General features: G+C 49.4%; 6 protein-coding genes across 6 annotated transcripts; 2 read left to right on the top strand and 4 right to left on the bottom strand.

The window, feature by feature from the left end:
* Positions 1-121: 121 nt before the first annotated feature.
* Positions 122-1,483, bottom strand: ALT_6249 (NAD(+) diphosphatase; the record flags this gene model as incomplete). Its single annotated transcript, XM_033560403.2, has 3 exons — positions 122-816; positions 879-1,325; positions 1,387-1,483. 3 exons carry the CDS (start codon positions 1,481-1,483, stop codon positions 122-124), a joined length of 1,239 nt encoding a protein of 412 aa, XP_033416294.2.
* Positions 1,484-2,201: 718 nt separating this feature from the next.
* On the top strand, positions 2,202-5,160 carry ALT_6248 (glutamine-dependent NAD(+) synthetase; the record flags this gene model as incomplete). Its single annotated transcript, XM_089600043.1, has 14 exons — positions 2,202-2,230; positions 2,302-2,420; positions 2,475-2,625; positions 2,673-2,731; positions 2,810-2,999; positions 3,056-3,081; positions 3,137-3,228; positions 3,283-3,447; positions 3,499-3,911; positions 3,982-4,310; positions 4,349-4,376; positions 4,455-4,497; positions 4,569-4,986; positions 5,051-5,160. The coding sequence occupies 14 exons, from the start codon at positions 2,202-2,204 to the stop codon at positions 5,158-5,160; spliced, it is 2,172 nt and encodes a 723-aa protein (XP_089455505.1).
* Positions 5,161-5,582: 422 nt separating this feature from the next.
* ALT_6247 (uncharacterized protein) lies at positions 5,583-7,079 on the bottom strand (the record flags this gene model as incomplete). Its single annotated transcript, XM_033560405.1, has 1 exon — positions 5,583-7,079. One exon carries the CDS (start codon positions 7,077-7,079, stop codon positions 5,583-5,585), a length of 1,497 nt encoding a protein of 498 aa, XP_033416296.1.
* A 649-nt stretch (positions 7,080-7,728) lies between these two features.
* On the bottom strand, positions 7,729-9,334 carry ALT_6246 (questin oxidase family protein; the record flags this gene model as incomplete). The annotated part of the gene is made up of 5 exons (XM_089600042.1): positions 7,729-7,829; positions 7,882-8,316; positions 8,397-8,756; positions 8,809-9,111; positions 9,184-9,334. The coding sequence occupies 5 exons, from the start codon at positions 9,332-9,334 to the stop codon at positions 7,729-7,731; spliced, it is 1,350 nt and encodes a 449-aa protein (XP_089455504.1).
* An 806-nt stretch (positions 9,335-10,140) lies between these two features.
* ALT_6245 (TFIIH/NER complex ATPase/helicase subunit SSL2) lies at positions 10,141-12,722 on the bottom strand (the record flags this gene model as incomplete). Its single annotated transcript, XM_089600041.1, has 3 exons — positions 10,141-12,470; positions 12,511-12,642; positions 12,695-12,722. 3 exons carry the CDS (start codon positions 12,720-12,722, stop codon positions 10,141-10,143), a joined length of 2,490 nt encoding a protein of 829 aa, XP_089455503.1.
* A 905-nt stretch (positions 12,723-13,627) lies between these two features.
* On the top strand, positions 13,628-13,882 carry ALT_6244 (uncharacterized protein; the record flags this gene model as incomplete). Its single annotated transcript, XM_089600040.1, has 1 exon — positions 13,628-13,882. The coding sequence occupies one exon, from the start codon at positions 13,628-13,630 to the stop codon at positions 13,880-13,882; it is 255 nt and encodes an 84-aa protein (XP_089455502.1).
* Between the last annotated feature and the right edge of the window lie 1,427 nt (positions 13,883-15,309).

Genomic DNA, 15,309 nt, shown 5'->3' with positions numbered 1-15,309 from the left:
TATGGCTCTGTCCTCGTACGCTATGATCTATAAGTATTACGGTCTATACAAGACACTGATATATACAGCATTGCTGAGAGGCCGTGAAGAACTTGTAAACCTGGAAGAGACACCAGAACCCCTACATCTTTGATTCTTTCGAAGTGATGTAGTCTCCCGTGATGGCTGCCCTTATGAGCTGGTGAGCTATGGCGGTAGGAGGAGGAAGTCTCAAACCACCCTTGTACTCGGGACCAGCCGTCTCTCCCAAGGCACTCGTTCCAATCCTCAAGGCTTCCTCCACCTCCTCGATTTCGAACCACTTTGCATCCTCCAGCTCAGGGTCATGCAACAGACTAATCTTCTCATGCTCTGGATCGCTGACTTGAGCAATTGCACCGATCATAAGATTGGCCGGATACGGCCATGGCTGAGATGAATGAATTACGACACGCGAAAGCGTGACACCAGCTTCCTCCCACACTTCTCTCCTAACAGCGTCCTCGACGGATTCTGCGGGCTCAATAAAACCAGCCAGTGTTGAGTACCAGTTCGGCGGGAAGCGCTTGGAGCGGCCGAGGAGAATCCGCTTAGCGTCGGCCGAGAGGACAGCGACAATGATTGTTGGGTCAGTGCGGGGGAAGGAAAGATTTGACAACGTGGTGCGAGTGTTGCACTCAGGTCGCGCCTTTCCTTGTTCTGTGAGAGCGATATCCGTCGGCGGACACGCACGTTTCGTCCCCGAATTCACGGAAAGGGTAGGATAACCGCAGGTGCCGCAGAATGTATTCCGGGTGTTCCAGTCAATGAGCGCACGGGCCTGCGCATAGACGGCAGCTGGATGTTGCAAGTCAAATTAGTAGGCTTCTCACTGTTGTCGTTGTTGGTAGTTCACATACCCTCGTCCGCCGAGAACGTCATCACCACTCTCGACTGGTAGAAGCTGAGGCCCTTAGCCTCCATAGTGCTGATGATGTCCTTCGCGTGGGCTTGCTGCTCCTCCGAGCCTTTCGGCGTTACATCCAAAGCGAAATAAGGAGCTCCAGTGTAGATTTTGTAAGCCAGACCATCCTGTTTCCGCGTTTCATCAAGTCCCAGGAAGATGAGCTGAGCACTTGTCTTTCGAGAGTCAAATTGCTTGATCATCTCCTCCTCCGACTTGTCGAAGGAGTCCTCGGGCACAAGTTTCCGTACTTCGTCATACCTTGCGTAATATAGTTCAGAAGGGCTCTTGGTGAGAGGCGCAAGGTCTTTCAACAGAACAAAGCGAGTAGATGGATGCTTAAGGGCGGCTGAGAGGAACGTATGTTCAGTGCGCAAGAATGAGAGACGGTTTAGAGGCGAACCTGTAGGTGTCAGTTAAATATCCAGCAAGCAAAACAATTATGCCACAGAAGAGATCCTCACTAGAAAAGTAGTTCACTGTTTCTCTTCCGAAATGCCGCGAGAGCATTGAGTCAGCCAGTATATGGGCGGGTGCGGGGATCTGGGGACCGTTGGACATAATGCTGTCGCTGCGACGAATTTCGCTCGTCTTTGCAATCCTTGACGTATATTAAAGATTCGTCTTTCTGAGGCTTGAGAATGATCGAGTAGGATGGAATCCAAAATGGCAACCCAATAACATCACACTAGCGCCACTCTTTCTCAGCTGTCCCTCATAAGGTTAACTTAACAGATAAGAGATGATTAATCATCTTGTTATGGCCGAGGATGAGCACAGCCCAATTCCGGTTGAAAGAGCTCGTAATTATTACCGTATATGGGGGATTTCCGCCTTGAAATTTCATAATTTATGGTAATGCAGAAACAGCCGCGGGGCACAAAAGAAACTAAGCTACGGTAGGGAAGCTCCCCACACACGTGATCTGCGTCATGGTTACTTTCCGCGCAGTCTCCAATATTTCTTATCTGATACGCATTTGCTTAGCAGAGGGTGGACCTAGCTGAAGTGGACTCTGATCAGGCATTGTGCTATCTTTGTAAAAGGTATCTGTTCTTCATTGATGGCCTGGAAATGCTGCATCGATATCTTGCTATCTCCTTTGCCAGATCTCTGAGCAGGGAGTTCAATGCGAGCATTTCTTGGTTGGCAATGAGTCTTTATGTGTACTTCAGGACTGACATATAAGTATTCTCCCTAGGCGTCCATCAGTGTCTCAATTTCTCTGGATACTGAAGCTAGTTCAACTGGTAGCCTGAAACCTGCAACCTGAGTCACAATGGGGCATCTTGTCACCCTTGCAACATGGTATGTTCCTGTCTTTGATCGATTACTTCTATTCTTGCGAAGGATTAATGCTAACTTGTTCTCTTGCAAAGCTCTCTTAACCAATGGGCTTTGGATTTTGAAGGAAATGCTGAACGTATCATTGAGAGTATTCGGCAAGCCAAAGCGGCCGGGGCTACTCTACGTGTTGGTCCGGAGCTCGAGATCACTGGTACGGACCGAGCGCCGTCCCATCTTTCACCGAATGGTTGTTAAATTCTCTCAGGATATGGTGTTCTCGATGGCTTCCTAGAAGGCGATACGTTTCTACACTCGTGGGAGATGCTGGCTCGTATCATTGATCACCCAGACTGTCAAGACATTGTGGTTGATGTTGGCATGCCGGTTCGTCATCGGAACGTGCGATACAACTGCCGGTGAGTTGGTTTCTACTCTGCTGGAATTGCTAAACTAACTAGCGTAGTGTGATCTTTTACAACCGAAAGATTATCCTCATTCGCCCGAAGATGTGGCTTGCCAATGGTAAACTGTTCTTCTTGCCTGTCTTTCTTCTGCCCACATAAGTACAGCTTTTCACTAACTATGTTGCTGCGAGATCAGACGGGAACTATCGAGAGCTTAGACATTTCGCCCCATGGCAGCGCCCTCGCGAGATTGAAGACTATTACCTGGAGCAGATTGTGGGCAAAATCACCGGCCAATATAAGGTGCCTTTTGGTGACGCGGTCATCAGCACACGGGACACGTGCTTAGGGCTTGAAACCTGCGAAGAACTTTTTACTCCCAATGGGTACGTGCTGACCTATACCGCTGTCGATCAAGTTCACTGACTTACTTGAATCAAAGCCCTCATATTCCGTACGGCTTGGCTGGTAAATACTATCTCTGGTCATTGCTAAACAATCAATTGCTCACATTACCCTCCAGGCGTTGAGATTATTTCGAACTCGTCAGGAAGCCATCATGAGCTGAAGAAGCTTGACACTCGCGTGAATCTGATCACACAGGCTACTAAACTGGTAAGCATGTTGCTTGTGTGCCTTCTAGTTTCACGAACTGATACACCGATATAGAGCGGAGGCATCTACCTCTATGCCAACCAGCAAGGTTGCGATGGTGATAGGCTTTACTATGATGGCTGTGCAATGATTGTCATCAACGGGAATATTGTTGCCCAGGGTTCTCAATTCTCCCTGAAAGATGTGGAGGTCGTTACGGCTACTGTTGATATTGAAGAAGTCTGTCACCTATAACGGTCTTACTTTTGTCCCTGGTACTGATGTCGGCAGGTTCGGACCTATCGCGCTAGCTCTAGCCGCAACATGCAGGCTACCAGGCAACCTCCGTTTGTTCGGCTTGATCTCGACGTACGGCTTTCCCGTCCGGACGATGATGCCGATCCTGGCCTTGTGCCATCTGAGCCGATTTCACCAAAGTACCACGCTCCAGAGGAAGAAATTTCCCTCGGCCCAGCTTGTTGGCTTTGGGACTATCTGCGAAGAAGCGGCGCTGCTGGTTTTTTCCTTCCCCTTAGCGGAGGTATTGACAGCTGTGCTACAGCTATTATCGTACACTCTATGTGCAGAGAAGTCGTCAAGGCAGTCTCGGAGGGCAACCAGCAAGTTATCAAAGATGTCCGTAGGCTGTGTGCCGAACCTGAGGGCTCGACCTGGCTTCCCAGCACCAGCCAGGAAGTATGCAAGTAAGTTTGCTCCTTGGACATCGGCTCTTATGACTTTCTTTGGACATAACGAATATTAACATTGGTCTAGCCGCATATTCCACACCAGCTTCATGGGCACCCAGAATTCCAGTAAAGAAACAAGAGAGCGTGCCAAAGGGCTCTCCACCGAGATAGGATCCTATCATATCGATTTTAACTTTGACACTGTTGTGACTGCTCTCACGAACTTATTCACTGTGGTCACGAATTTCCAGCCCCGGTTCAAAGTTCACGGCGGTACTGGAGCCGAAAATGCGGCGTTACAGAATGTCCAAGCTCGTTTGAGAATGGTCCTGTCGTACTTGTTTGCTTCGCTGCTCCCAACTGTTCGTCAACGTCCAGGTGGGCTACTTGTGCTCGCATCTTCCAATGTAGACGGTAAGAGATAGTCTTGACTTCATCGGTTGAACGTTCAGGCAGGTTCACTAACAGCTGTCTAGAATGGTACGTGCGAGAGGTGATGCATTAAACAGCCGAGCAATTTTGAGTTCTCCATAGCTGGTCCTGACTAACTTAATCTAGTTTGCGTGGCTACCTGACCAAATACGACGCGAGTAGTGCCGACGTGAGTCAATTCCTTATCTCAAGTCGAGAGAGCTTCTGTTCGGGACCTTGACTAAACAAATCGTGAAATAGTTGAATCCTATTGGGTCGATTAGCAAGGTCGACCTCAAAAAGTTCATCGCCTGGGCCCGCGATTCATTCGACCTTCCAATTCTGCACGAATTCTTAACAGCAACCCCAACCGCCGAATTGGAGCCGATCACAGCTACCTACGTCCAGTCAGACGAGGCGGACATGGGCGTGACATACGCGGAACTAGGCACATTCGGCTACCTACGCAAGGTCGCAAAATTGGGACCCTGGTCAATGTACGAGAAGCTGCTCCACGTCTGGGGGAACGAGTACAGCCCCCGCGAGATCTATGAGAAGACTCGGCACTTTTTCTACCACTACGCTATCAACCGGCACAAGATGACTGTCTTGACGCCCAGCTATCATGCTGAGCAATACTCCCCTGAAGATAACAGACACGATCTTCGCCAGTTTTTGTGTAAGTTACTCTCCCAGACTGAGTGTTTGTTTGCCTAGGTCAACGCTGACTCAATGTCAACTAGACCCCCCGTTCACATGGGCCTACAAGAAGATGGAAGAGAGTGTCAAGTACTGGGAATCCAAAGGGTGGACTGCTGGCAAGGCACAGAAGAAGAGTGTCAAGGCAGACTAATAGTGCCACGCTTCCGACCTGCTTCCACAAACTGTGACATTTGCGAATGTCCACAGTATTGGCACAGATGTACAAGGATGAAGAATAGAGGATTGATTGGGTTTGGCAGTCTGGATCCTCTCAATATAGCTATATACTTTCACTTAATATCTGGAAGAAAATTTTTGATTATGATGCAATGATCCGGCGCCAATTTCATCCACTGTTCATATATCATCCACGTAATGCGGCGCCCAACACCAGAGGATAGTAATTGAAGTATGATATGTTCAAATCCTGAGCCTATTGCAGAAAGGAGACGAGAAAGAATGACAAGAATGAGACAAGGAAAAAACGCCAGCAAACGCTAAATCCAATGCGAACAATAAGACAAAAGAGACGAATTCGCCCCCCGGAAGAGTAGTAGTATGATGCTCTTAATCTCAGTCTCTCCAAAACCAGCCTCTCTTCTTTTGATTCTCAAGAGCCTCCTGACCAGCAACCGAAACTTGAGATTTTTGAGGTGGATTCATGACTTCAACCGATTCATTTGTCTCTTCCCGGCCATCCGCAAACCGCTTGGTCTTCACCGTCTTGGTCTGGATCGAGCCGTCAGGAAGACGAATGCGCTCTGTCGACGTCCGGGTGGAAACTACGTAGGTCTGTTGTTCTGTGGCCGAGCCCGTTGGACTTGTCTCGCCCGTGGTCGATAACGCCGATGCCGGGTGGGGGGCAGTCTCAGGAACGGTGTTCTTGTCGCCATCAGAAACGAGATCTATCCAAGAATCGGTATCTTTGCTCGTGCCCTCTTTCTCGAACGGCTCAATTTCTTCCTTCACCCGTCGTCTCTCCTCCAAGAGAGACCGCAGGAGGGGACTTTCGTAAACTCCTTTAAAGAAATCGCGCTCGCGCGCTTCGATGTCTGCAAGGAATTGGTCGTACATGTCCAGTTCGGTCTCGGGTGCGGACTTTGCATCTTTCCAACTGGCCTCAGCCGGTGTTTGCTGTGTCGGACTTTCACCAGGTGGAGAGCGATCCTTGTCTGTCGGCTCGACACTCTCGAGCGTGATCCCTGACCAACCCTGGCCATCCGGCCCCGAAACATACTTCCACCGATCGCCAAGACTGCCGCGTTGCACCAGGCCCTTCAGCCATTCGGTCCCGGATTCTTTCTTGACTAGTGTTGTACTGGGTTCGCGGTCCAGCATCGGTTTTCCGTTCTCGAGTCGAAGAAGATCCTCAAAGGCCTCACGCCACTGCGGCTCGGCAGGGTCGCGTTCAGAAGAAGGCTTCAATGACGACATGAGTGAAGAGAACACCCCTCGCTCTCTGTGTGCTCGATAGGATGCCTGACGCTCCAAATGCAGTGGTGAGTACGGGCTGAACATCAAGTATGCCAGGGGCCAAGTTGCGGAGTCGTCGTTCAGCATGTTAAAGAAGAATGGCTGATGGAAGGGATGAAAGAAGCGGGAGAAGAAGTGATCATCGAACCAGAATCGATCGAAGAAAGAGTCGAAGAAGGAGTCAAGACTGAAGAAATCGAAAGGTCTGTCGGATCTCCCATGGTGATGTGTATGCCAAGGATCATCAGACCGCGGCCACCGAGAGCTCGCAGGTGGCTTGTCGTCCTGCCCTATGTTGTCTGTGCTTCCAGAGGCGCCCGTCCCAGAGCTCGACGGATATTCCCCTTCCCTGCCTTCGCCAGTCTGTCGCTGGCGGTAGTTGGGCTCTCTATAATTGTTTTCTTCGGCGAAGATAGCCCAATGATTTGAATGAGGAGCGGAGATCGAAGATGGAAGGCCCATTACAGACTGCAGCATGGACGAGATCTGTTCGTCAGCATAACGCCGGAACGCAACAAACGGGTTGTGGTCGTGGACTCTTTCCGAGGATGGAGCAGGGTTGTTTGTCCTGTTGATGTCTTCTTCTTCGCCTGCCATCGTGTTGAAGATTGGATATTCGGCGTACGTAGTTCAAACTTGCATCGAATGTGTAGTGATGTGAAAATGACGGCTTATTAACTGTAAGATGCCTTCTAAATCGGCCGAAGCTGTTGGGGATCGCCCCACTTGTCGTTCAATCGTAATCACCACGTGATGTCACGCAAAACACAACAAACTTTCGGTTCCTTTCTGCGTATTTCGATCGAGGACATTTACAGTGAAAACGATATGAAATGACGGAAATATTTGTCTTTTCCAAGAAGTACACTAACTACATACGATCTCATCCAAAATGACATACAAAGCTTGGCACTGGTAAGGACATGCTCGGAGATTCAATTGCCGTTTGTTGGGAATCGGGTAAGACATTTATTATTGCAGCTCTACTAGGCAGACCCACCCACCTTGATTTAGAGCTAAACGCTAGACTAACGAATCGCTCAAACCATACTTCAACGTCCGAGGTTGCAGAGTACTCGGTAAATAGACAAATTATCCTGAATTGAGTCGCTGTTGTGACATGGAACGCCAGTTGAATTGCAGGACCGGAGCCTACTTATCAGTCTGCGAGCCCGCTGTCAATTGGGGTATAGGCCGTAATGGATTGATTCATATCAAAACACTCAGTTTCTATGGGACCGCAGTCTCATAGGCGAGGTCGGTCGTGGAAGTCCTTCCATGCCTCTTCGAACCCTGTCGAGCGAACCCACATTGTATTCATTTGATCACCTTTGGTTGAGTCGATAGCTATTGCGAAGACGGTCATCAGCGAAGCCCTGAAACATGGTCTTAAGAGTACAGCGTATCCAGGTGTCTGCCTTACCCATGTTTGCAATCTTCAGCCACATATCACCGGTAATCAAAAGTCCTAGCTCTTCTGCTCGAGCCTCAAACGGACGACAGACTTTCTCGCCATTTGCTAGAGCTCTGACAAGCTTGGACAAATGACCGTCGTCGCGCGGGTGCACACTGCTCTCATGGAAGATTGTTTTCCAGTCGTTCGGAGCTTCATATGTAGTCACTTCTTCTAGCAGCAAATTGGGAACTCCCCGGGATACGTAGAACACCAGATCTGCACGGCCCTTCCACTCAAGCACGCGCAGCTTGGTGCGGGTATCCAGATACGGAAGAGTGACGATCTTGGAAAGGAATATCGAAGAAGTCACACAGTGCATCAAGAAGAAGTCAAGCTTGACCTGCTTTGGCGGACGCTGAGCGGCACCTGTAAAGTAAGCTGCACAGATAGTTAACCATCTTGCATCTGGAAGCTCATCATAGAAGCGGGTATGAACTCTTGGGGGCAGCGATACTTACCGACTAGATTGAGGAGTTCAGCAAGCTTTTCCTCCATTTGCTCTGCGGAGACGGAAACTTGTGCTGCATACTTGATCATCTCATCTGGTGCTCGCTTCAAGACGCCGTCTCTGATTTTGTTCCCATCTTCCCATTTGACGGATCCGGCTAGTTTCTTATCAGCGCGGATTTCGTTCAAGATTTGCAGCATCGTTTTCTTTCCCGGCTTGCCGATCCCTCCTGCGGCCTTCTCTACCGGTAGGAGGTATAGCCGACCAATCCAATCCTCATGGACTGCGGTCTGTGCGAGAGCCTCAGCGACAATTGCGGGCTGGTCGAACTCAAGCCCGAATCCAAGGTGAATCAGCGGATGAAGGAGTCCTGACATCGGTGTCAATCGAAGAACAACATGAACGTCTGCATGTCCACTCACCTCCAAACAGCCGCGCAAGCATAGTCTCGGCGCACTCGCTCCCTGAAAACAGATACTCGTTAAGCACATCCGCCACACCTTTCTTCTCAATCTCCTGCTGAAAGAAAGCCAAGTAATTGGGAAAATGCTTTTCATTGCCGAGGTGCTGCTGGAACTGGGTCTTGTCATGCATCGACTCAACTACACTCTGGGTGGTCGGCAAGACAGGCCGCTGATACGTCTTATTGTGATCATAAGCAGCCCTGATCTCATCCGGCGTCGCACCGAGCGCATAGATCGTCAGAATATGGTGGACAATATGATCTGTGCAGCAGTAAAGGCAATATTAGGTTTCAATTGCTCTGTCGGTATCAGAACTCCAACCCGCAGACTCACTATGAAATCCGCTCTCGTTGAAGAACATATGGTGCTTCTCCAGATCCTCTTGCAGCACCTCACTTGCTGCGCGCGCAGAGTCCTCCTTCAGTTCGACGTTGAAAATGCCCGAGTTGGCCGTCGACAACTGAATCTTCCTTGCCGTAGCCATCGTTGAGCTGTTGCGACTGACACTCGGACCAGGTATGTTCGTTGATGGAAAAGAGTACCGCGTAGGGCAAGACCTCGAATATGTACGCTTAGCCGCAGCAGCCGAAAAGCTCACTCGTGTATCAGACACTGAAGCAGCAGTCGACACTGTCCTGGAGCCGAAACGCAATGGACCTAATATATCCTTTCTCTGAAAGACGGACGAACGAGATGTTACGAATCGATGACAAAGATCAATGCATCTAGACCCCGTTCGCGGTGGATGCATGAATAAACCGGCATATGACCCTGCAGATCATCAAGCTGTATTTGTCGTCCGGGGACAAATCAAAGCAATCACTATTTGTTATTTGACTGTTCTAGAGCTTTGATAACATGATATTCTCCTCTTGCGCTCGAGCGGGGGTTCGGCATCTCGGGGCTTGGATGGCCGACAATACGTCATTTGAGGTTATTGATATGTCAGCATCTCGTACAATTGTTGTAGTGTGAAGTTGACAGCGTGGGGTAACTCCTCATATTCATGCTGCTGCAGCGCATGATGCTCAAGGAATTAGCAAGCGTGTGCTTCCAGATCTACGAAAAGATCCTAGTTTCAATCTTGTTGCTTACGATTCGTCTCCATGGTAAGGCCTAGGGTTACATGACGGAAACTTCCAATGTCCAGCTAGAATAGAACGATCGGCCAGCTCACTCGCGAACTTTATGTTATCATAATATGTATTCGAAATGATCTAAGTTCATTCTGATTCAGAACGCGAAAGGTTGCAGTCTCCAGTCTTTATGGCACGAGTTGTACGTAGCCAATCACCGAATAATATCTTGAAGCTCCTTCTTCCGCTTCAGGCGTTCACGTTCCAATTTTCTGAACAGCGGGTGGTGGCCTGCTTTGTCCTTCAATTGCTTGTTCCTACTCTTGTTGTACTCAATATAGGCCATATCCTCGCCACCGGCCAGTCCACTAAGGGTCGCTGCGCTCCTCTTAACACCACCCTTGGCCCTACCCTTCGGTCCGCCAGAGCGCTCCGAGAACAGATCGTCCGTGACGTTCTCGACCTCGGCAGACGTCTCGTTCTGCAGCATGACTTCCTGTAATAGTTCGCGGCGCTCGGCAGGGGTGGCATATGCGAGCCCTTCCAGATTTTCGATGCCTTGGAGATGGGTGATGACTTTGAACGCATAGCCCTGGTCAACGAGGAAAGCTTGCCGTTTCGATGAATAGAACATTTCGTCAGTGTCCTTGGACACGAGTGAATAGAAGAAAGCATTGAAGCCTTCGTCATTACGGCGCTTAGCTCGCAGGATTCGACCGAGTCTTTGCGCTTCTTGACGTCGGGAACCGTAATGTGAGGAGATCTGAATCAGACAGGTGGCTTCCGGCAAATCCAACGATGTGTCTCCAATCTTGGAAAGAAAAATTGTGTTGACTTGCTCATTGTGTTGGAAATTTTCCAAGATCCGCATTCGTTCATTCTGGGGAGTTCCACCGTAGATATAGGCTTTGTTTAGTTTGAGCGCATACCGTTCAAGAGCGTACACGTTGTCAGAGAACACAATGACCTTGTCACCTCGTTTTTCGTGGTAGTCAATCAGGAACTGGCAGGCCTGGAATTTTCGAGGGTTCATGATGTAGAGTAAAGCGGCCTTTCGAGACTTTTCTCTCATGTATTCCGTGTAGAATTCCGTGGTCATTGGACACCACACCTCAGCGCACTGGACCTTGGCGATATGACCTTGCTCAGCAAGTTCCATCCAATTAGCCTCATACAATTTGGGTCCAATCAGGAAATTCAAATCCTTGATCTTGTCGTCCTCACGCAGCAGAGTCGCGGTCAAACCCAGCTTGCTTTGCGTCGCAATGGCCGAGGTGACCTTCCGGAACATGGAAGCTGGCACGACGTGCACCTCGTCGAGAATCATAAGACCCCATTCGCGCGATTGCATCCAATCCATCATCTTCTGGGCATCGTGCGACCGAGCTCTTGTCTGAGATACCATTGAATATGTCGACACAATGATGCCGGTGGATCGACGAAACTTCTCTTTGTTGTCGGAGGTGAAAATTGCAATGTCACCCGGGTCGATATTTGACCAGCGCAAGAACTCATTCCTCCACTGGACAACCGACATGGAGCTCGTGCAGAGAACAATCGTCCCCTTTTTGATCGTGCAGGCAGCCGTGATGCCTACCAACGTCTTTCCCGCACCACATGGCAGAACGATAATGCCACTCTTTGCACGCCCGTTACCGAACATCTTACTCAAGCTCTTCTCCTGGTAGCTCCGAATTCGGGCATTGGGCTTCAGATCGATATCCAAAGTCGGGTTTATTTCGTCATTTCGGAAATCATACTCCTCAAGGGCGGGGCAGCCCATGGCCTGGCAACGCGCTTTGACAGACTCCACAGCTTCGTTCGGAATCTCAAAGCTATGCACTTGGGCTTGTTCATCGTCGTCATCATCATCGCGGATAGCGAGGAGAATATCATCCTCTTTACGCTCTTGGCCCGGGACACCGTTCGCTGGCTTTTCCTCCGAAGTCTGTTGTACACCAGCAGCATCCTTGGTTCCTGGAATCACAAGCCCACCCATTTTTGGAGCCGCTTGCTGGATGATCCCCTCAGAACCATTCACTCTTTGTTGCCCAATAACCTCATCTTGAAGGAGCATCTGAAGCATCGCAGGGTCCGTACTTTCGACAAAGAAGCGGTTGTGTTTCAAAACCACCTTAATCTTTCCGAAGGACTTGGTGAAGTCGATAATGAACGACTTGACGGTATCTGGCAGTGGCGTCTTGGACAACCGATCAAGGAAGTTGATGATGTCAGTGGGCTGCAGGCCGACGGACACGGCCGCATACAAACTGTTACCAGTCAAGCGGTATTCGTGCAAGTGCGTCGGGCGAGAAAGAGGTTCGGCGATCGTGGTCAGAAAATCTTGTGCCTGAGGCGCCAGTGGGGAGAAACTCTCCAGCGTGATGGTGCCTTTCAGCGGATCAATCCACAAAGGACGGTTCGCATGGTCCGGTTTCAGGGCGAGCGAGGAGAAGTCTTTGTAACCAAAGTTCGGATCGTGTTTCGAAACAGACGGGTTTTTCTTGTTGCTGAAAGACTCGAGGGAGAATTTGTCCACGACATCTGTATAAGAGACTGTCAGCAATCTGGCATCGCCTGTTACAAATATGAGAGCGCTTGCCTTTCAGATTATCGTCCTTCTCATCCACATAGTCCGAGTATTCATCGCTGCTGCCGACGTCCTCAATCCCCGGCACAGGAGTCGCGCGTTTCGAAGCCCTGCTTGACCGACCGCCTAGCTGATGGTCAGCCTTCCATCCAGACATATTTTGTCACTGGGCCCATACTGTCTGTAGCCTTGCGTTTAGGAGGCATGACGTTTGAAAGTTTTCTTCTATTCAGGGAGTGCTATATATCGTCTATGCTATAGAGTGTGGAAATCTTCCGTGAACGAACGAAACGAGTGCAGATGCTCGATGAGGCTACCAGCGCCTCAAAGTGACTGTTCGGGAGGTAGTCATTCCTCAATAAGCTGCAAGTCGGCAGACAGCTTGAGTCTCTAAGACGAGTACCGAGGCGTCGAGATGAGCGATGCGAAATGCGCAGCGAAGGCGATGATGAGGGTGAAGAGAAGATAAAGGATGAGAGATGTTAGAAATCAAATGGAAAAGAAGCATGACGCCTTTCTTCTGTGACAGCCTCAGGCAATAGGCAGGTGGCGGAGTACGAGAGCTCTGCGGTGATTGGTCGAGGTGGAAGTGGCCTTCGGCCGGTTGACGTAGTGAAGATCTCCGAGCTACCGTAGGTACTTCGATTTCCCTTCATCGGTACTGCTGCTTTAGAATTTTCACATATTGCAACACGTTCAAGTCACATTTTGAAAATGAATACGGTGCGTACTGCTCTAGGAATGGACATCGCTGGAGAAGAATATTAACATTGACTCTGTTGGGGTTCTCTTGATATAGATTCGATCAACCTGGTGAGCAGATACTATCTGCACAGTTCCCTTCAGCAATTGTAGAGAGAAGGAGACGCCTTGCTAACTTCAATTCATCATTGGCATGTCAACAGGGTTGGCTGGGGAGCTCTTTGCGTCGGTAAGTTTCCCATTCAATTTTTGCCTCGCTAGTCAACAATTGCAAGTTATTCGAAGAGTACCAGCAACTGACAAGCCTGCAGCTGGCGGCGGAGCCTACTACTTTGCCAAAAAGTCAATAAATGCAGACCGTGCATCCAGATATGAAGCAGAATTGAAGAAGAAAGCGCAGCTGGCCGCGATGGAAGCAGAACACCGACGCCAATCTACTCTCAACGAGCCGATCACCGGACCGTCAGAAAACCCCAGCTTGAAACGGGCGAACATGGCTCGCTTCCAGAGTGCTGCGGATGATGTCGCTTCCCCTAGTGCAGAGGCAGGACATGATCCTGCACCGACCCGTCACGAGCCTGAGACAGAGGCTGAGCGGGTACTCGAGAAAGGGAAATATGAGGCTACTCAGCCGTTTCGACCTCCGAAGGGCAACCGACTCTAGAGCGATGTATTGATTTTGTTCAGCGAGGGCACCTCCGACGAAGATGTATGAGGAAGCCACCTAAACGGTTGTAATAATACACCGTCGATGGATGTGATAAGCTATGTACCATATTCTCCGTGTTTTGCTGCTCTCTCTCCACCTCATATATCATCCTACCACCAATGACTGTTCTTACCGAAGACCAGTGAGAGTACAGGCATCATGTCATCATCCAGATGCATCCAATAGTGAATGCAGTTGGTCACCATCAGCCTGGATTGTGGATTAATGTTCTTGTTTAAGACGGATATTGTGTCTTATTTCCAAAAAAAAAAAAAAAAAAAAAAAAAAAAAAAAAAAGTAATTGAAAACAAACTGAATATTCATTAATCCCACTGCACCCCATAGAAGCAATACCAGAACACCAGTAACGCCCAACAACTATGCATGGCCTGCCCTATTAGAGTCCCATTGACCGTTTCATATATTTGCGTCAACGCCGCCAGTAACCCGCTGACAGCGCCCTCGGAGGGTAAACCGGAAGACGTAATAACGATCCCAAAATTGAGGGAAAGTAGCTTAGTCGAAAGTTGTCAAACCCCCATAGTTTGTGCACTTCAACGAGCATGGAAGCAAAGGGGTGGATGTGGTCTGAGACAACATCAGTATTCTGATTAGCGAATTGGCGAGTTCAGAGTACAGGGAAAGTTCACTTGTTTGAATAAGTCTTGTCCTTTTCGCCGCGGAAGCTCTCCAGCGCCGGAGGTACAAAAGGGAGAAGCACTGCAGAGACAAGACAGGAACTGGCTATGAATCTGGAAGTGCGGGTGTCTGGTGGAGGACGGCGGACAGAGAAATGGCGGATTGCTGGACGGATGGGGATTGAAACGGACATTTTGACGATGAGCTTAAATAAGGAAGGTTGTTTGCGTTGAATGGCTCTGTTGCAGAGGTAGAGGATCAGGATCGTTATGCCTTCTTCAGGCGCGTTTGGTTGTTTCGGAAATAATAAGTGTGCTGCTGGTGGAGGTGTATACTGAGGGATTCTGCGTGTTCCGCGTGGGTAGTATCGAGAGAGACTCGATAGTGATTCTGTAGTCTGAGAAAATGCGAATAATACAAGGGACAGCCGAGATTATATGAACATCATATCATGGGTTCTACATGCCTAAATATAAATCACTCTGAGCCTCTCAGGGTACTTACAACATGCAATCCAACCTCAGTTGCAACCCTGGTGGAGAGAGACTGCGGGGATCCATCAACAATGACCCACTTTGAGTGATGATGGCAGGGGAGGAAGAGTGGCGTGAACTTGAAAAGGGGAGGATAAAGTCCCTCGCGAGCGAAAATTAATTGTTGTAAATGAAGGCGGAGCTGGTCCGCGAAGGTTAGAGTCAGATCAGATCATCCATCTGCTACACATTCGTCGGCATATGATCGGA

The sequence above is a fragment of the Aspergillus lentulus genome, assembly GCF_001445615.1.
Source record: "Aspergillus lentulus DNA, contig: Alt12, strain: IFM 54703, whole genome shotgun sequence".
Classification (NCBI taxonomy): domain Eukaryota; kingdom Fungi; phylum Ascomycota; class Eurotiomycetes; order Eurotiales; family Aspergillaceae; genus Aspergillus; species Aspergillus lentulus.
Note: the sequence above shows the minus strand (reverse complement) of the source record. Positions and strands in the feature narration are given on the sequence as shown.